At 30.7% G+C, this 22,454-nt stretch overlaps 1 protein-coding gene across 2 annotated transcripts in view; it reads right to left on the bottom strand.

Annotated features, from left to right (window-relative positions):
• Positions 1-14,245, bottom strand: part of LOC142334280 (uncharacterized) — a 35,884-nt gene extending 21,639 nt beyond the window's left edge. For both annotated transcript variants that reach the window (XR_012758819.1, XM_075382195.1), the window contains exons 1-2: positions 13,735-14,245; positions 8,285-8,461 (exon numbers count right to left, since the gene is read on the bottom strand). Coding sequence is in view for 1 of the 2 variants with exons in the window: in XM_075382195.1 (XP_075238310.1) it covers positions 8,285-8,461; positions 13,735-13,956 (399 nt within the window). In the remaining variant the exon portion in view is untranslated. The remainder of the gene's footprint in view (positions 1-8,284; positions 8,462-13,734) is intronic.
• Between the last annotated feature and the right edge of the window lie 8,209 nt (positions 14,246-22,454).

Raw genomic sequence — 22,454 nt, forward strand, 5'->3', positions numbered from 1 at the left:
AATTTTTTTTAAATTCTGAACATTTTATTCCAGTTTACGTTATCAAATGCCTTTTCTAGGTCTGTAAATGCCAAGTGTGTTGATTTGTTTTTCTTTAATCTATCTTCTACTATTAATCTGAGGCCTGAAATTGCTTCCCTTGTCCCTATACTTTTCCTGAAACCAAATTGGTTTTCTCCTAACACTTCTTCCACTCTCCTCTCAATTCTTCTGTATAGAATTCTAGTTAAGATTTTTGATGCATGACTAGTTAAACTAATTGTTCTGTATTCTTCACATTTATCTGTCCCTGCTTTCTTTGGTATCATGACTATAAAACTTTTTTTGAAGTCGGACGGAAATTCCCCTTTTTCATAAATATTACACACCAGTTTGTATAATCTATCATCGCTTCCTCACCTGCACTGCGCAGTAATTCTACAGGTATTCTGTCTATTCCAGGAGCCTTTCTGCCATTTAAATCTTTTAATGCTCTCTTAAATTCAGATCTCAGTATTGTTTCTCCCATTTCATCCTCCTCAACTTCCTCTTCTTCCTCTATAACACCATTTTATAATTCACTTCCTCCGTATAACTCTTCAATATATTCCACCCATCTATCGACTTTACCTTTCGTATTATATATTGGTGTACCATCTTTGTTTAACACTTTATTAGATTTTAATTTATGTACCCCAAAATTTTCTTTAACTTTCCTGTATGCTCAGTCTATTTTACCAATGTTCATTTCTCTTTCCACTTCTGAACACTTTTCTTTAATCCACTCTTCTTTCGCCAGTTTGCACTTCCTGTTTATAGCATTTCTTAATTGCCGATAGTTCCTTTTACTTTCTTCATCACTAGCATTCTTATATTTCCTACGTTCATCCATCAGCTGCAATATATCGTCTGAAACCCAAGGTTTTCTACCAGTTCTCTTTATTCCGCCTAAGTTTGCTTCTGCTAATTTAAGAATTTCCTTTTTAACATTCTCCCATTCTTCTTCTACATTTTCTACCTTATCTTTTTTACTCAGACCTCTTGCGATGTCCTCCTCAAAAATCTTCTTTACCTCCTCTTCCTCAAGCTTCTCTAAATTCCACCGATTCATCTGACACCTTTTCTTCAGGTTTTTAAACCCCAATCTACATTTCATTAACACCAAATTATGGTCGCTATCAATGTCTGCTCCAGGGTAAGTTTTGCAGTCAACGAGTTGATTTCTAAATCTTTGCTTAACCATGATATAATCTATCTGATACCTTGCAGTATCGTCTGGCTTTTTCCAAGTGTATATTCTTCTATTATGATTTTTAAATTGGGTGTTGGCAATTACTAAATTATACTTCGTGCAAAACTCTATAAGTCTGTCCCCTCTTTCATTCCTTTTGCCCAGCCCGTATTCACCCACTATATTTCCTTCCTTGCCACCCGGAGATCCGGACGGGGGACTAGTTTACCTCCGGAATATTTTACCAAGGAAGGCGCCTCCATCATTGCTATTTGAAAATGCAGAGAGCTACATTTTCTTGAAAAAAAAGCAGCTGTAGTTTTCCATTGCTTTCAGCTGCGCAGTACTCAGAGGACTGAGTGATGTTGATATGGCCGTTTAAGTCATTCTGACTCACGCCCCTAACAACTACTGAAAGAGCTGCTGCTCTCTTTCAGGGATCATTCCTTAGTCTGGCTCTCAACAGATACCTCTCCGATATGGTTGCACCTTCAGTCCAGCTACTCTGTATCCCTGAGCACTCAAGCCTCCTCACCAACGGCAAGGTCTCATGATTCATACAGGAGGAAAACAAAGTACAGATATCACAATTTCTTGCCTCAACCCATTCTCTATCCCAAAGCAATCTGACTCCCCAGCCTTGACCTGATACAACTATGGCTCTCCTCATACATAGGTTTAACGATATGGATGTGTGCTTTATCCACATTTCTTTCTTCTAGCACCTGCCATACAACTTCCCTATCCACAATATCATATGCCTTTACTATGTCCAGAAATGCATACAGTAAATGTAATCCCACTTTTTCTCACTTAATTGTCTCAGCACTAGTAAGAAAGTATTTTTCATCTGTATTGGATTTACCGTATCAGAATCACAAATACTCCTCTTCCTACTTCCTTCCATCTTATGTGATTTTTCAGTATATTTTCAAACTTTACCACATGTAAAAGTACTGTAATAATACCTATGTAATTACTGCATACCATATTGTCTGTTTCTAAATATGGGGATTATTATTCCCTTTTTGTAGTTCTTCTAGAATCACCTTTATTTTCCTTATAATTCTGAACAGCCTGTATGAAAATAACCGAACTTTGTTTTTTATTAATTTTACAGATTATTGATCCTTATCCCCTTCAAAGTACTTCCCTTCCCTATTTATGTATTTTTCCCAGCAATGTTTCTACATCGTGAAGCAGCCCTGGATACCTTCATTTGAAATGACCTTTAAGGTCCGTGACAAATTTGCTTTCATGTCATCAGTAGTCTCAAAACAGTGTCCTTTCATTAATGATTTTAATTTTGGAAATAAGAAAAAATTGTAATGAGCCAAGTCTGGTGAGTAGTAAGGCTGAGGGAGGACAGTCATGTGATATTTGACACAAAACTAACGAACTGACAAAGCTGAGTGTGTGGGCGCATTGTCATGGTGAAGGAACCATGAGTTGTCTCGCCACAACTCTGGGCTCTTTTTGCAGATTTTTAACTGTTGTAAAACACTTGGATAGTACATACAGTTTACTGTTTCACCTTGAGGCAAGAATTCAAAATGCACAATTCCACTAAATCGAAAAAACAGAGAGCATCACTTTGACACTGGATCAAGACTGATGTAGTTTCTTGGGGCGTGGAGATCCTTTGCCAATCCATTGTCATGAATGAACTTTTGTCTCGATGTCATAGCTGTAAATCCAACTTTCATCTCCTGTTATCATCTTTACCATGAATGTTCCATCATCAACAGTTTGTTCAAAAAGTTGTTGAAAAGTGTCCACTTGATGTTCTTTCTGCTGTTTGGTTATCAAACAAGGAACAAACTTGCTGCAATTCACTGCATGTTCAATTTTTCAGTAAAAATGTCATTACATGATCCAATTGAGATGCTAACCTGTTCTGCAAGTTCTCTGATAATCAATCAGCGATTTGCACACACACCAGATCATTGATTTTCTAAACATGGGTGTCATCAGTTGAAGTTGAAGGTCTTCCTAGTTGACTGACGACTACTTTTAAATTGAGAAAACCATTTGTAACATTGCATATGACCCAGATCATCATCTCCGTAAGCTTGTTTCAAAAGTTGAAATGTTTCTGTGAAAGTTTTCCCTAGTTTCATGTAAAAGTTTACGTTGTACCATTGTTCCCAAAAATTATACATTACAAAAATCGCTACTAACACTTAAAACATGTTGCACTCAAATAACAATAACATGAAAACTAAATGAGATATCAATAATCCAAGAACATGTGGTTACAGAGGAGGTTATGTGGAACACAATGCTACCAACCGCAAGTCATTAAATAAAATATGTTCATTGGCACATAGTTAAAACTGTTAGGTTATGTTCTGAACAGACCTCATACAATCACTGTAAACCAGAAAAACTCCAGCAGCTTTCACCATCTTGGTGCTTACCTCATAAATTCCTGGTGCTTTGCCCCTTTTCATTTTTCTTAAAGCATCCTCTATTTACTTCATTATTACGTAATGACCCCTCTTCTGTCCCCACTTCCCTCAGCACTGTTCTGACCTTTTCCTCCTTTCTTCCTTCCAATCAATTTTGGTTAAGGAATTCACTAAAATATTCTTTCCATCAACAAAGTCTTTCTTCCTCCTTTACTATCACTGAAGTGTCCTAGATTGTTCTTAATAAATTTTGTATCTTCTCTTCCTTTTATTTGATTTTTAATGACATCAAAATCATCTACTTATTCCCTTATGAGTTTCTTTCCAGCTCTTCTATGAACTCTTAAACATTTCTCTTCTTTCTGCTTACAACTTTCTTACATTCCCTGTTTGCTTCCCTGCACTATCCCTGATTTATTCTCATGGATTTGTCTCCAAGTCTTCTACTTTTCAACTGCTGTCCTTAGATCATCATTTCACCAATCTGTTTCCTTTCCGAATGCTTCTATCATATACTTGCTCTGCTACATCCACCATGGCCTTCTTGAAGCATCCCCACTCTTCCTTTGCCTCTTTATTTCTTCTTTAGGTACCATTCCTTACCCCTCCTTCAAACTTTTCCCTTACCTTAATTACTTTCAATTTCCAGAATTTAATTTTTCTTTCCCTCATAATCCTCACACTGGGAATTTTTCCAAAACGAAGCATAGCCATTACCACCCTATGGTCTCCTCCAACCATTATTTCTTCATTCATCACAACACATGCATCAGTTCCCTCTTTATCCCTCTCTGTCTCCACTAACACATAGTCAATTGCCAGTTTTGTTCTTCTCTGTCACCTCCCACCCATATCTCATTACCTTCTTTCTATTCTTCTTATCAAACCATAAGTTACCCACTATGAAGTAATTCTGTTCACAAAACTGTATCATTATTTCACCTTCCCCATTTCTTCCTTCATATCTATATGGTCCCAGTACCTCCTCTATTCCATTCCTTTCTTTTCCCACCTGGACATTCATGTCTCCTTTATTACTTATCCTCTATTCAGTTTTCCAGTTTCTCTAAAAACTGTTTTGTATTTTCCTCAGCACATTCCACCTGTGGTACATACACCTATATGATATCCTGGGTCATACCTCCAATCTTAAGACTTAATTCTATCATCTATTGCCTCCACCCTATCTGTGCACTCCTTTATTCCTTACTACAATAAAGTCAACTCCACTTTTTGCCTTTTACCCACTACTCCAATTCAGAACATATTCTTCCCTGATATCTTTTTTACCTTTTCCCTTCAATTTAGTCTCACTTAAACCCAAAATTCTCATTCTTTTTTCTTTCATACAATCTGTCAGTTCCTTTGTGTGGTCAGTTATCCTGTTACATTTTACGGAGATAATTATCTAATATTGATAAAATATAAATGAAAAATAAACAATAATGGAGTAATTAGGTAATAGGAAAGTTAGTTAGAAAAAGAATCACACAGATAAATGAGTATCTAAAAAGGTTATAATTATTGTTTTATATATATATTCTTTTTTTGAATATTCAAATAATTCATTAACATATTGATCCCTGTGTTTATAAATTTTAATATTTTATGAAATATAAACCACCAAAACACATGATTAGATAAGATAAACTTACCAAATTAATTTTCAGTTACTAGATTTCATAGTATGCTGCACCTTTAGTTGGTATTAAATTTTATCTATTACATTAAAACATATTCTTTCAATTGTTGGTCATTTTATTTGAAATTGCTCTAAGTTTATAATATTATTCAAAATATAAAATATGACTTCAAATAAAATGACAAACAATTAAAAAAGAATTTTTGATGTAATAGAAATAGAATTTAATACCACCAAAAATGTGTGATACCACGAAAACTAGTTATTGGAAATTAATATGGTACGTTTAAATTATCTAATTACTGTATTTTGGTGGTTTATATTTCATATAATGTTTTATATATATATATAAAACTTTTTGAAAATTCATAAAGCTTTTTTTGTGATTTTCAAATAATTACAATGAAGAAAATGATTTTAAAGTGATAAAAGACCCCACAAACAAATATTTGAAAACTGTAAAGGATTTACTTTCTAAATATAAAAAAAATATTTAATGATAATAAATTAAGTTATCGTTCAAGATTATATCCATATGTACAATCACCCACAAAACTTACTGTATTACCAAAGTTACATAAAACAGATATTCCTATAAGACCGTTAATAAATTTCAAGACAGCACCTGCATATTTTATAGCTAAAATAGTAACTACAATTCTTAGAATAAAAATGAATCATGAGTATAAGTATGGCGTTAAGAATGGTTATCAAGTAGTAAATAAGTAAAATTGTATTAAAGCTAATTATAACTCTAATGGAAAATTATGATGTCACCAACATGTATCTTGGTATACCAGTTGATAACGCAATAGAGACAAAAAAAACAATATGAAGGAAACCCAAGTGTATACAAATGCTTTGAGCACCATTGTGAGGAATATTTGTCTCCAAAATTATTTCCAATATGAGAAAAAATGTTATTCATAAAGATTTACCAATGGGTTCACCTGTTTCTGTGATTATGTCTGAAATACTATTTGAAAGTATTACAGTTCATGGTATATTGAGTGAGCATGAAGTGCTATTATGGATGAGATATGTAGATGATATTTTGGTTATACGAGGTCTGTAAATAAAGTAATGAAACTAGTTTTTTTTTTGAGAGCCAAAGTGGCAACGTTGTAAAGTTACTAGTACACATATGGTTATATAAACAGCTGATTTATATTAGATATTAATATTTTTAGTCTATTGTTGCCATGTGAGACGTAAACAAACTTTTCGTGAAATGAGTTTTTGTTGTGCATTACAAAAATGAGTGATAGTAATTACGAGTATTGTTGTGCAATCAAGTTTTGTGTTAAATTTGGTGAGAGTGCTACTCAAACTTTTTCAAAATTGAAAAGGGCGTATGGAGATGATGCTCTGTCACGAGCCCATGATTTTAGGTGGTTTAAAGTATTTTCAGATGGCCGGGAATCACCCACTGGGTTGGCTAGTGGTAAACACATCTTCCCAGATCAGCTGATTTGGAAGTCAGAGTTCCAGCATTCATGTTTTTCTTTGCCAAAAACTCATTAATTGAGAGTGCAGTGTGAGCACTCTCAATTAATGAGTTTTTGGCAAAGAAAAACATTCCTGTAGTTCCTCAACCATCTTATTCACCTGACTTAAGTCCCTGCAACTCTTTCCTGTTCCCAAATTTAAAAAAAACCTCAAAGAACACAATTTTGGAACAGTAGAAAATAAAAAAAAAATTTAACCAACCATCTTAAGGATATTCTGGTTTCTACGTTCCAACACTGCTATGAAGAGTGGAAAAACCGTTTAAAGCGTTGCATGGCTTCCCAAGGGAACTATTTTGAAGGTGATAGAGTCTATGTATAATTGGATTGTAAATAAAAAGTTTTTCTGAACCAGTCTCATTAGTTTACTTACAGACCTCGTATATAATCCAGTTATAAATAATGAACATTTGATCATTTTGAATAAACTTAATAATTAAAATGATAATTTAAAATTTACGTGCAAAATGGAAAAGAACATAAAAATACATTTTTAGATATTGAAATTGAAATAAATGAAAGCAATGTTATAGAAACATCAGTTTATAGGAAAACCCAAAATGAATGATATATACACGTAGATTCTAAATCATCTATGGCCACAAAAAATTGGTACATATAAAAAAACTTGACTTTTAAAGGTTTATATTATATAAGGTACAGTGATAACAAACTTAAGAGAGAAAAAAATGTAATAAAATAAATACCACTGTTTAATGGTTTTGATGTTAAAGTTATAGAAAAGATATACAGAAAGCAGAGAATTAAGTACCATGGTAGTTTTACACAATTACAACAAGAAAATACTGATTGATACTTTTTTCTTAGAATACAGTTATACAAATTAAATAATAGAAAATATTACTATGATATGTTTAAGATAACAATAAATGTAAAAAAAACTAACAAACCAAATAACCATATTATAAAATATATAAAGAATAATGATTTAAGAGGAATATATAAAATTAAGTGTAATGACTGTAATACAGTTTATATTGCTAAAACTAACAGATCTTTTAAAAAGAGATTTATTAAACATTATAATGCTTACAGAAACAGAAAGAGGGGTTGTCTAATTTGGCCGACCATTTATTGTGTAAACATAGTATTAGTGATTATAAAAATGGTTTAGAAATTTTGGAAATTTGTAACAACAATAGAAGATTGAGGATATTTGAAAAATATTATATTTATAAATTTAAACAAAAGTGTGAAATGATTAATCAACAGATCATTTAATTAGACATAATTGATTGTAGCAGATGGCAACAGTGTTTATGCATATAGTTGCGTATCATTTTATCATTCCAGTTGGCAATAAATTATGTTGTTCAAGTTTTGTGGTTATTAGAGTTATTAGGGTTATTATGCTAACCAGATTCACCAAAGTCACACAGTCTCAGAAAAACAGATCTACATATAAACAACAGCAATATAATACAGTTACAAATTATTCCAGTTAAATATAATAAAAGACGATAATATTGCAATTATTATTAAAATACTGTACCTTCAAAAAGATTATAACTGGCTGTAATGCAGCACTAGTCAAGTTACAGCAAAAACTAAGATCCACACTAGAGATAAATTTGTTATTTAATATTATAGATTTCAACAGATCATTGGTTAACCAAGAATAATTTCTCACAAATAAACTTCTTAACTGCGTACAATTTTGAACTAAAACCTGAAAAGTACCAATGCAATGAAAGTATTTTAATTTACTCAAATAATTTAAAACACATTTAAATCATAACAATCTAAAAATAAACTTAACTAAATAAAGTATTTACTCAATGCAATATATTTTTAGTAAAAAAATAAATAAATAAAATTTAACACTTCAAAACAGAAGGAGCTACACTGCAATCGTAGTATTTAAACATAATGCAAGAATAACATTTACAACAATTTTAAACATTATAATGATACAGTAAAATTAATTTTTACAAGAACTTTTTCAAATTGTTTGTTATGAGATACAATATAAAATATATATATATAAATTACATACAGCTACTACCGATTACTTTCTCATCAAGCAAAGTGTAACCAGATTGGCATGAAACAATAATGTTATAATATTTACACATCTAAAAATTTCATAAAAAGAAATGTTAAGTTTAACAATAACTCAGGGACTAATAAAATAAAATAATCTACAACCAACTATTTGTCTCTGATATTGAAGTTATATAAACAATGCTATAAAAATTAAACAAGATAATAAAAACAAATTAACACAAACACTGGTTTATTTTTTTAAAGAGATTTACTTGACTGCAATATATAAAATTAGAGATCTTTGATTCTTTGAAAAAACTGAGAAATCCAAAGAAGGATATAAATGAAGTGTGACTGATGAGTTGCTACTTAAGTTGTTCAAGATTCCAATAATGTACCAATATAATTACATTATATTAATGGGCTGTCAAATCATTGTTTGGGATCATAATTATCATTTATGTAGACAATATTTGGTAAATTAAAATCTTGAATTTATTAATTTATAAATAAAAAATAAATTTTTGTAATTACAAGCTGAACGAAACTTTAAAATAAAACCTTTTTTAAAAGCTTCAAAATGTTTTCATCTCTTTGGGCCAATCTCAGTGACTGGCGCTGCTGTACTCATTCAGGTGTCAGTTGATTTTACTATGCCAATTTTTTATAATGTGGTTGAAAGATGTATTGGATATGAATTATGTCTGTTCACTTAAAATATTGTTTTGTGTATGCTTTATTTAATTTAATACTTAGTTCGAAAGATTATCTAATAAAAAAATAAAAATTCTGATAAGGCTTCATATAAAAACATAAATTATAAAAGAAAGATTGAAAACCTATACTAATTGGTCATTTTGGGGAAAGAAGTTATTATGTTCTGAAGAAAAGGAGTGTAAAGTGTTAAGAGTGAAAATAAATACCAATTATATTTTATTAATAATAATAAATAAATAAAAAATAAAAATAATGATGATGGTGAAAAAAAAAATAGTACTAAATCTCTCAGAATGTTTAGTCACAGTTAACGCACTATATGATAACATACAGGTACATTTAAAACATCTTCATTTTAATGACCATAAACACATTTGGAAAACTAGCTGTGTGCAAGAAGTATTTTTTTTAATGATTCTGTATTAAAGATTTAAAAGTTGACTTGTAAAAGGCTTGTTAAAAGTTGATGAAATTTGTAGAGTTGGTGATCAAAAAAGGCAAAATTTGGCTGTTTGGTGATGACAAAACTAACAGTAAGGAAATTTGGAGGTAAATTATTTTATCAATAGAACACAGAACTGGGAAACAACATTATACAAGGAGTCAGAAAGATAGGATGATACGAATGGAAATAATAACTAGAAAATTCTGCATAATGATATTATTTCTTAAGAAAGATGTTGCTGCCTGAATACATGGTGTATAATGATAGTGTCACATCAGATATGAAAAAAATTGTTTAATTGTGGAAAAACCATCCTGACCTCCATAGGGGAATACAACTGCCTTGTGATGATCTCAGCCACACCACCCCCACTATTCTTAGCCTTGATGGGCTTTACCAAAGGTCGTGTTTTAGACCCTCTAAACCTGAAAACACATTACAATCATCAGCTTGGCCTCTGTCAGGATGTCACCGAAGCAAATGCCTTGGGAGAAATTTCCATCAGTGTATCTACACAACTTACTATGGTATGGCCTGGCCTTTGTATGGTTTCTTCCAATCACAACCACTATCATAACTACAACTCTCAACCATCAAATTAACCGATTTGCAGAAGTGCAATCCTCTAACACTAAAGGTTTTACATAAAAATTCTTCCCATATCTAACTTCAATTAGACTACACACTCAGATCATTACTTAATTGAGAACATCAAAAATACTATTCTCATATCAACAAAACAAGTGTTGATCACAACATCAACAATTTTGTCCTACAATTCACTTTACTCAAAGTTTTCTTGATTTACTCAAAAATCAAGAAACAAATTCACACATTTAACAAGCTTCTAATGAAAACATAGCCTCCCTCTCTCAGCTCTGGTCTGCTTTCAGGAGAGAGGTCAAAGCCAACACATTCCTGGGCCACAGCTCCATCACAGAATTCTCAATACATCCATTCTCATCTAACAACTAACATCTCAACTAACTGGGACTCTATGCCGAAATGACTAGGCGTAGTAAGCACACAAGCGAGCCCCCAAAAAATTTATTTTATTTTATTTCTTTTTTTTTGTTATTGATATAATTTTTTTTTATTCTATCCATAACAGCAACCCCCTCAGATATCCTCCACAGGGCTAAGAATAGAAAATAAGTAATTATGTTTTACATTCCCTTTTGGTTTTCTGAGTAACTTGCACATCAAAACCAGAACTGATCCTCATAAGCTTTCTTAGTACTTTGGTACGTTCAGCTTCATACCTGAGACAGATATATAAGACATGGTACACATTATCAATGGCCCTACACTCTGGACACAAGCCTGAATTAATCAAACCAAATTTGAAAAGCACTATGTCCAGAAAGAAACTGTGTGTAATAGGCAAACTGTGTAACATAACCATGATTGGTTGTATAAATCCACTTAACAACCTGCACACTTTTCACCTAGGAAAATTACCATGCATGTACTGACCATTGGATGATTCATCTGACCTGCCATAAATGGGAAACGGTTTTCTATTTCTTTCATGGGCTCAGAGGTAAGTTGGCCTAAAATAGTAAAATGGATGGCGTAATAATTCATGGAGGGAGAGACTCTGAAGATGTGGAGATTGACGAGCCCACTGAAGGATTGGAAACAAACATACTCCTGCTACACAAAAAAAAAGATAAACTAGTGTAGAAAGTATAGAAGTATTTTCCTACTTGATTCTAATTAAAATTTTTATCAGACCTATTATTAAATTATCTAAAACTATACATCCTGTTATTAACCTAGAGAATATGGGGGCAGTTTTGTCAAGGGAAAACCACAATGGATCAAATATTGTTTCTGAAGTAATCTATTTCAAAATGCAGATTTTTGGGAATGGTATACATATTCTACTCATTGTTTCTCAAAAGGCATATGAATGTTTGATTAGGATTAAGATAGGGGCGGTTATGGAATTGAAAGAAATATTTGAATAAATTAAAACAAATGACAGTACTGTGTTGTTGGCTTAAGGGAAAGAGTAATGTTGAAAATGAGCCATCAGAAAATTTTAAAATAACTTTAGGAATATGACAAAACTATGGCATTTCCCTCATATTTCTCAATTTAACAAGAGAATGCTTTCTAACAAAAGCAAAGGAGCTGCAATGTGATCCTGTTTCAAACACCACAGAGTAAATGAAGTATACTTTCTGAGATGGAAGGAAGGGAATTTATTATTCAAGTGGTGGACAGGAAAAACATGTGAAAGAGGACTTAGATTGAGATATGACAAGCTTGGGGGAGTGAAAAAGCACTGACTACAGATTAACAGGTATGGAGATGAATCATTGGCCAGAACCAATCTGGGGGTCAAATGGCTATCATGGAGCTAAGATAAGGTACACATGCTAAAGTTAAATAATCTACATTAACGCAATTAAGTAAGAACCATATAAAGGAGTACAAAATCAAAGTAATAGTATCTAAAGTTAAACACATGGTCTTAATTCTTCTGACCTACAACCTATAAAATTAGCATGGTCTGATGTGAAAAACTGCTTTGGTGCTCTTAGTGTAAATTTAAGATAGAAAATGTTAAAAGGTTGTGCATAGAAAAGTTTTCTTTGGTAACTGTGACCAAATGGAAGAAGTGTGAAAGTGCATACTAAAATGATTAAAGATTAGTATAATGAAGTAGAAGGGCCAATAGATGAAATAAGAAAATTGATGAGTAATGACAGCAGAGGGTAACTTTATAACAAATAATGATTTTTATGATAATACATTTTTATAATTAAACATTCTGGTAAGTATGATATCTTTCATACTACTATTATAGTTTATATAATTATAACAAAATAATTATGAAATAGACTAAATTAACTAATTATTATTAATGACTAATTAACTTTATTAACTTTCAACAAGAGTGTATATTATCATGACATTTTTATATAATAAAGTGGTGGTTTAAACATTTTTAAACAGTTGAGTGTAGTAACCTCTATTATTTTTCAATACATACTTTCAGTGTAAATAAACTTACAAACAAGGTAGATTGTCGTCTTATCGCTCATCCCTTTTCCTTTAATTTAGATTCCTTATTTCTATTTTTAACTTTCAGTGAATTTAGGTTTGAATCTACTCAGCCCATGCTGAGGATGCCAAGTTATGGAAATAAGTATATCTTTGATGTGATCTGCTGAGGTGGGCTATTGTTTTTAATATGGTGGTTGTGTTGTAAACTAAATCACTTAAGTCCCTGTTAGGTAAAGCTGAGGCTTTGAATCCCTCCTAAAATACAAGTAAGTTTTGATAAAGTTAATATCTTAAAAAACTGCTAAAAACACACTTGTTATCAAAATAATCACACACTTATTTTTTGAAGAGATTGTACAAAACAGATCTTACCTCATTTAAATAAACATAAAATTCAATTGAATAATGATTAGTAAACCTTATTTTTCTTTTATTCTTATTATCAGTTTTAATTTAAAAGGTTTTTCTACGTAAGGAAGTTGAAAAACAATCCGCATTTTTCTGAGAATATTATTTTTATATTTGGAGATCAATCACTTTTAAACAACAATGCAACACTTTCATTTGGTTCAACATAAACAAATTCTGTACCGCAGAGTGCAGGTATAAGGTTTGTACACTATCTTTTATTACTAAATAATCCTAATACTAAATTTATCTTTTATCTGGTAATATAAAATATCTTAATAATTTTAAATCTCTGATAAAAGTATCGCTGTATCTGAGAATTTATAGGTAAATTAAAAATTAACACGAATAACATTATTAAGTCTTACCATAAAAGCAATTGGGCTAAAAACCTTGTTGTATCTACTTAAATCACAAGTTTTCATTTGCGATAAATAACAATCAATTAATTTCTTACAATCTTTTGATATCCCGCGTAAAGTAAATATATCTCGCAATGATAAGTACGAAAAAACATGAGGAAATAAAACGTCGTTCCATAAGAGAGAAGTGAAAGACAAATCATACTTTTCATATGTATTCGATTCCATAATAAAGTGCTGAATTATCACAGTAACAAGACAGTTAATATCAACTGCATATTTTAATTAACTTCATGACAAAACTAGTATAACACAAAATTAGAAAATTAAACAAAAATTCTAATCTACTGTCAAACTGAGGTTAATTTGGTCGAGGAAACAGGAAGTAACGAGGTAACTATTGAAGGATAAGTTATGACAACACAAAAGGAACATTCATCGAACAATTTAAGGTGTAAGACACTAACACCAAGAGATGAAAACTCCAAAGTTAACCTTAAAATGATAAACTGATCAAAACATCAAAAACTAATTTCTTTCTGCAAGTCGATTCCCTTAATAGTCTCTACTATCGATATTTTTAAATTACACCATTACGTTTTCGATAGTTTTAATTTAATAGTAAATTAAATGACTTCTTCTTATAGAAATTACATTACTACTTGTTTCTATAATAGTACAGTTCTTTAGTTCTATTAATGTGTATTATGAGATAATTTTATATGGCAATAGAGAAATTACATAAATAGCTACAATAAAGCTAAACCAAGCTAATCGTGTTTAATTTTGCATTTTTTATATGAAATGTATATATTTATACATATATCGGGTTTTTTAAAAGAGAGAACCGATTTCATAACTTAATATTTTATTAAGAAAATTTAATACAAAATTCTTACCAAATCATATTTATTCTACTCATAATCAAGTTTCATTTCCAGTATTACAAGTGTTCAATGTGACCTCCAGCAGCAGCATGGACAAGATGATAAGAGAATTCCTCCCAGACGCGTAGCAGCAACATGTCACGATCCACTGAGTTGATATTCGATGTTTAAGGTCATCGATGTTTGTGGGTAGCGGTGGACGAAAAATAAGATCTTTAACATGTTCCCACAAGAAAAATTCACATATGGTTAAATCTAAAAATCTGGCAGGCCAAGCACAAAGAGCAAGATCTTGGGCACCAAGTTTCGACCAATCCATCCTGGGGAACTTTTTCATTCAGCAAAGCTTGTACAACCAGGTGCCAAAGAGACGATGTTCCATTTAGTTATAAAATGAAGTCATCCACATCTGCTTGCTGTAACAAAAAGAGCAAGTTTGGGAGCATTTTGAAAAAAGTTTGTCCTACAATTGTGTTTACCTCGAAGAAAAAGGGACCATAAACCTTGTCATTACACACTGCACAGCACACATTCACCTTAGGATAATCTTGCTCGTACTCAACTGTTACATGTAGGGGTTACAATCCCCAAATGTGAACATTATGATGATTGACTGTGCCATTTAAGTGAAAGGTCGCTTCATCAGTGTAAGTTGGTCTTCCATTTTCTGCAGCATCAATTAGCAAAATTTAAATCGCTTCCTTTTATCATTAATGGAAAGTGCTTGAATGAGCTGCAGTCTCTATGGTTTCATATGTAGACATCTTCTTGGCACATGCCAGATAGTTGATTGAAGAATTGCAAGCTGACAGCTAGCTCGATTTGTGGACTTCTGTGAGCTAGGCTGAAATGCATTACTAATTCTCTTCAACTGCTTCTATGAAACCCATGGTCATCCTGGAATTTTTCCTTTAGAGAGACATCCAGTTTCTTCAAATTGTCGAAACCACCGTCGAATCTTCTTCAGAGAAGGCGGATTAATGTTGAATTGCCTTCAAAAAGCACTTGCACCATGACATTTTTGCCTTATAAAATTATTGAAATTGTTTTTGCGAACTCAAGAACACAGAATGCTTTTTGTTGTTGACTCGCCATTTTGAGGTCACTATAACTGATGCGCTTGTGCAGAAGTTATTGGAAACAGAAACCTACTCTATCAAATGATCTGTGACTCATTCTATAATGGTTCTATTGAATTGAAAAATTACATCTTGAAATTATTTAATTTTATTATAATATAACTATTAAATGCATGTATAAATTGCTAAGAGTGGAATAGAAGTCCTGATGTAAGCTGAAGAAAAGACATCATCAAAATACATGCTTGTAAAATGAAGCTTTTAGCTATTATGAAACGAAGAAAAATAATTATGAGAATTACAAGCACAAGCATAATAAGAGATTAAAGGGTCAATAATTTAATAATGGAGGAGGAAACTTTAGAAGAGACTGCAATGATCAAAGATTTTCTTTCAATGATCAATGAAAAGATTATATAAAGAAAATGTAGGAATGGAGATATCTTGGATGATGCATGAGATGGAAATTCAAGAAAATAAGTAGGGGAGGAGAATAAGTAACAGGAATTTAAAGAATTACATGCTGTATACAAAGGTGGGAGAATGAAAGGATGCTATGAACAGAGATGGTGGTAGGATAGAAAGAAATGGTAAGGCTTATGTTTCAAATGGGCCCAGACAGTGGCAGCAAACTATACATCATTATGATAATATTGTTAAATGATCATGTAGGTTTAATAAAAGGGGCCTGTTATTATTTTTTACACAAACCTCCACTAAAAGCTTTTCTGTAATTTTTATTTTAAACGTGGCAAGAATGTTTGCTAGAATAGCTGCAGTAATTTTCAAGAAATAAATTCAAATTTTATTTTGTTTCTTCTAAATGAGTGACAATGTTTTATGAATATTTGAAAAATCTAAAATGATAGAAAGTAGAATATGAACAAAAAAAACAAACTATTCGAAACTCTTCCACAGATATAGATTCTGGATTTGAACCCAGAATCTTCCATGTTTAAAACAGAGATTAACTTGATTAACTGTCCTGTATTTGTTAATCCTGTTAGAGAATTTGTGCAAATTCCATTTCTATTTATTCGAGCTATGACTGAGGAAAGGTAATAACGTTTTATAGTCGATTGTGTAATTTTAGTGTAAAAATTAGTGACACTTGGAAGAAGTATCTGGAGACTTCCAGATATCTCATCCAAGTTTTTTGAATCAGTTCCTCTGTCCCTACCAGAGTAGTAGTTTTAATTCCTCTTCATTCTTGTACTAATTAGATAATTCCTCTACATTAGTATGTCACTTTGGTTATGTATTTCAAGAATTTCAATCTGGGTTGGGGGATAATAAGTAATCCTTTTGTTTTTGTTCATCAGTTATTGTTCTGCTTGATAACTTCAGACTGGACTAACAAATTTTTATGAAATTTTGTACGACGACTTGTAAATACACGTCATTAATGCCATTTAATTTAGTTGGTCTAGAAAACTGGTTCTCAAACTGTGGTATAAGTGCCACAATGAATCTTGAAGCTGGATTACAACAGCTAGTATGGTCCTGTTATCCAAACTGAAAATATTCAGTTTAGTTTTCATGTACAGAAGCAATTGCTTTCATGTAAATACAACTTATTGTCTTGTTACTGGATGGTATTGTAGATTACTTATATTTTGTAATTCTGCTGTTTATATTTTATAAATGATTAAATATTTTGCCACAAAAAGAGATTTTATGTTATATATTTTTAAATTTTATAAAAATGTAGGCCTATTCTCAACAAGTGTCAACAGACAAATGCTAAATGATAAAGTAACTAACATTACAATTGTCTAACATATAAAAATATAACTTATAATTTATCGTGGTTTTTTTAATCATAAAAATAGTCATGGACAAGCCAAGTACAACTCAGGAAATGAGTCAAAATCATATCAAGAAACAATATTGTTATAATGTTTGCTAGGTGCTCATAATTTTCAAATACAGAAAGCTAATGTAAAAATAAATAATTACTTATAAGCCTATATTGTTGAATGCTTGAGTATAATTTGATTAATTATCCTGTATTTGTTGATCCTGTAAGAGCATTTGTGCAAATTCCATTTCTATTTATTCGAGCTATGACTGGGGAAAGGTAATAACGTTTTATAATTGATTGTGTAATTTTAGTGTAAAAATTAGTGACACTTGGAAGAAATATCTGGAGACTTCCAGATATCTCATCCAAGTTTTTTGAATCAGTTTTGTCCCTACCAGAGTAGTAAGTGCAGCAACAGATTATGTTACATTATTCTTTTTAATGCTAAAGAATGCTTTAGATAGTACTATACCAACATGTGTTTTGATACATAGTAGTTAAACAGTTAGTTTCATTAATACCTTAATCAATGAATTAAAATCATTGACCTTTTTCTGTACTTAATTATGTAAGATAAACATTATGTATCTTTGTCAACAAGATGATTCCAAAATTTGAGCTTACGACCAATATTCAATTAAAGCTATGAGTACACCCTTGTTCAAGACTAGTGGAGAATAAAGGATATTCTTTCCTCACTGTAAAACCAAAATTTAGTAAAATCATTTGAAATGAATATTATTTATCAGAAATAAATATTACATTTTAAGTTGTAAGAATCATATGTATAACAAACAGAAAAGAGTACACACTATTGTTTTTAATCATAATTTATTACAGGATCATATTTAGTTATGATATTTTTTTACATATTGCTTGACATTCAGTATTTAATGAGAAACACAGAAAACATATACATGCAATGAAGCTAGTATTTTAATATTTAATAAACATCTGAAATTCATGCTATAACAATAGCATGAATTTCATATTTTAGCACGAATTATATTCGTGCTAAAACAATTTTTAAGCACAAACACATGTACAAAGTAAGTTATTCATTTACATATAGTGCAAATAGTATACATAAAGTATACTTCATAAAAATTACAAAAGGGAGTGATTTATTTTTTTAATTTATGCACACTCAGAAAATTGCCCATCTAAGGGAACAACGTATGCCAAGTTGCAGTAGAAACATATCTTACAACATTAACAAACTTATTACACTTATAGCATTTGTGCTCTATAGAAGATATTTTTAATATTCAGTAGCATACCATATATCCAGAATCAGAAAGTTGGTTGTGAATATTTCTGATTTTAACACATTGACTGCAGATGAAATTTTTTTTAGCCCGAAACAGAATCATATTCAACCTCATTCAAATCCTTTTACACATTCTGCGCTTAGAAATTGTGTGTTCTTTGCACTTTTTCATCAAAGGAAATTAATAGACATATTTTTACATTATATTATTTATATTTCACTTCATAAAAATTGCCTCTTTATGAAGACAAGATTGTTTACATGTTGAAATGCAAAGTACTATTCATTGAAAGTAACATATTACCCACACGGCTTACCAAAGAATAATACAGATCTATGGTTTCAGCATAGGATAGCATAATTATTGTTATTTTTTTAATAAAAAAAATATTTTGTAGAATAGATAGCAGAAAGAAAACTATGCTTTTAACAAATGCAGAAAGTTGTAATTTGAAGATCTTTGTATATAAAAGTGTCAAAACAAACACCCAAGTATAATATGTTATAATTTAGTTGAGGCTGATTGAAGAATCCACTCAAGTATAATATAATTATTTTCACCTCAGCAGTCAATGTGATATTATTATCCTAGTTTGCTCACAGTTTTCTCAGGTAGTGCATCATTTTAACATAATAAGGAAATAAGGTACATAGACTATTCATACATCTAACAACTAATTTATATCCCATTTGGGCATTAACATTCACGGTAAAACTTCTAACATACAATGCATAATATAGCAACAGTAATTCATTTTTTTATTTCTTACTGTACACAAAATTATTTTCATAAATAAAAGTAAAATGAGTACTTGGCAGTGTTACAGAATAATATATCAACCTAGTCATAAAGTAAGTAAAACATATTTTAAAAAGTTTTAGTTAATTTACTAAAAGCAATTTGAATTTAGAATTGTCAACAAATGAATAAAAATTTTCTTAAATAAATAATTAATGGTTTTATTCCAGAAATGTTAAGCTTTTAAATCATGGAAAAGTAAGCACCTATATAATTAAAAATTTATTAGTTACCTTTTTTTGTATTTTAACACCCATTTGAAAGTTTTTCTGGGGTGTTTTGACAGATTTTAATGCCAACCACCTAGATGGAATAGAGTATAAAGTTTGTAGTGCATGAAAAGATGGATAACATGTCTGACTGGGATTTGAACCCAGAATCTTCCATGTTTAAAACAGAGATGATATACTCCACTGTAGAGGTCAGTAAATGAAACAATTACATTAGTGAATAACTTTCATTCCTTAAACTGTATTATACAACCAAATTAATTTGAATAGATTAGTTTTAAATGTAAATAGAAGCACATGATTACAATGTAGTCTAATATAAGGATTTACTTTTAAAAAGGTAGGTTAGAGTTGCTTTATCTGAGAAAAAGCACTGTGTCCAGCCATAAGAAAGAACGGGACAGATAGTAAAATGCAACAGATTAATTTGCCTCTATGTTTTAAACAATGTCTTACATACAATGCAGTAGTGGGAATTAGGAAAGATATTATGATTGATTTTCAACAATTTTTCATCGTTGCTAGTTGTAGTGTATAAGACTGCCTTGAGTTCCATATTCCTGAAAGTAATGTATGGATGCAGCCACTATGGCTGCAATGATGCTTGGTCCAATGCAATACACTGTGAAATAGATGACCAATAACATAGTTATTTTGAATTGTAAGTTTACTTCTGAAATTTTATTTAAGCATCATTATTTACATATTTTTCTGCAAATCTGGATTGTATGAAAATACTAATATTCATTAAGAATTTTCATATAGATTAAAGGTTAAATTGGTTAAGGAAAACTAAATTTCTATGAATTAAATAGAACTGAAAAAATGTTTATTTAATTTAACATTTTTCAAATGAAAAGCTGATAAAGAATTATTTATGGGCAGTGAATTAAAGTTAAAGAAATTTGGCATTTTAAACTTTGCTTGATTTGTAACAGATTTACAACCAAAGGTTTTTGTTTCACAGAAATTAAATTTTGGACTAAAGACAATTTTGTAAGAGTTTAAGACTTAAAATTTGAAGCTAAACCCACAGTGATTTATGTTTAATAACATGAGCAACTTGGAATAAAGCTCAACTAAGGAGCATCATTATTAGGGCAGTGAATGAATTCAAACACAGCAGGAAGCCAAAATATATCAACAAATGCTGAAATGTTACAAATACCAAATAATGTCACCATTTTTTTAATAAAATAATGTTACTGTAAAGCAGCTCACAAAGAAATATCAAGAAAGAATAAAAAATAGACACTAAATGAACAATTCCCAATTCAAACAAATACATCCTACAGTTCACATTAATACCATATCATTAAATCTGTAATTATTAAACTTTTCATTAATTACATAGCAGTCCTTGCATATAATCAGCTAGGTATATATAAACAAAATGATGTTACATGCAACACTTGAGAACAATGTGTTCATAAGAACATAAAACAACTTTCTGATAAAATCAAGTTTGTACACACCATGTAATTCTACACTAGCAACATGTGACTAACAGTATGATATATGACTCTACTTTTTACATAAAATTACATCTACTAGGAATCATCAATGTATTTGTCTTTAAAGAAACCAAAAGTTTACTTTTAACTGTAACCAAAACTAGCTTTCTTTACCAAAGTTGATAAAGAAATTTACAGTTGAGTCAGCTGCAGTAGACATTTACCCAATTTATTATTATTCAGTATATAATAAAAGAATAATAATTATAATTTAGTAACAGTTAGTCACTCAGTGACATAATTCTGAAAAAAATTGTACATTTATCAAAGTTCTGTAGAATAATGAAATACTAATTCACCAGCTGATGATCTCAAAACATTTTTGCTTAAATGCAAAAAAACTAAATGAAAAATTTGGTTTTAATGTATAGATATATTACACGATAAAAGAATAACATAAAATCAACAAAGAAAAGAGTAACAATCAATTCAACCATTATGCAGGGTTAAAACTATGCATCTTTTTTTAGGGAAAGTCCAAAAACTGATATGAACTATAGTAGTAAAAATCGAAGTACAGGGTTGCCAACAAAATTCAAAAGAAAAACAAAATAACAACAGATTGCATATCATAACCTTTAAAAAAGCCATAACAGAGCAAAACTAATATGTGTACAATGATAAATATTACACTCAACCTGCCCTACTTAGGCTTACCCTTTTTAGCCTATTGGAAGGAATATTTTTACTACACATAGAAATCGTGCAAATACTATACAATGGAAACATAAGAAGACACTAATGACACTGATATATTAATGATTGATTCCATATGCTAAGCCCATTATAAAAAACACTGCGCAGTAATATTGTAAATTTGTTACATTAATAGATAAATTAGAGACTTTCACATCAATCGAGAAACAAAAAAACAATTTTCCAATTATATTATTAAGATTAAAAATTTTTTCATGGGATAGAAATTACAACAGAAATAAACAAAATTATGGTGACAATGGTCATTTGCATCATGTTTTGGATTAAGTGGGAACGTTCATGATAGAATTCATGGTTCAAACAATGGATAGAAAGCAATAAACACAATAACACACTGTAAAATGTTATGAATGTTGTTCAGTGCAATTGAAAATGGCATAAAAAGCAGTGTGATGAGCAAGGGTACTGTCTATATTTGAGAAAAAG

Source organism: Lycorma delicatula, chromosome 1, assembly GCF_047948215.1.
Source record: "Lycorma delicatula isolate Av1 chromosome 1, ASM4794821v1, whole genome shotgun sequence".
Lineage (NCBI taxonomy): Eukaryota > Metazoa > Arthropoda > Insecta > Hemiptera > Fulgoridae > Lycorma > Lycorma delicatula.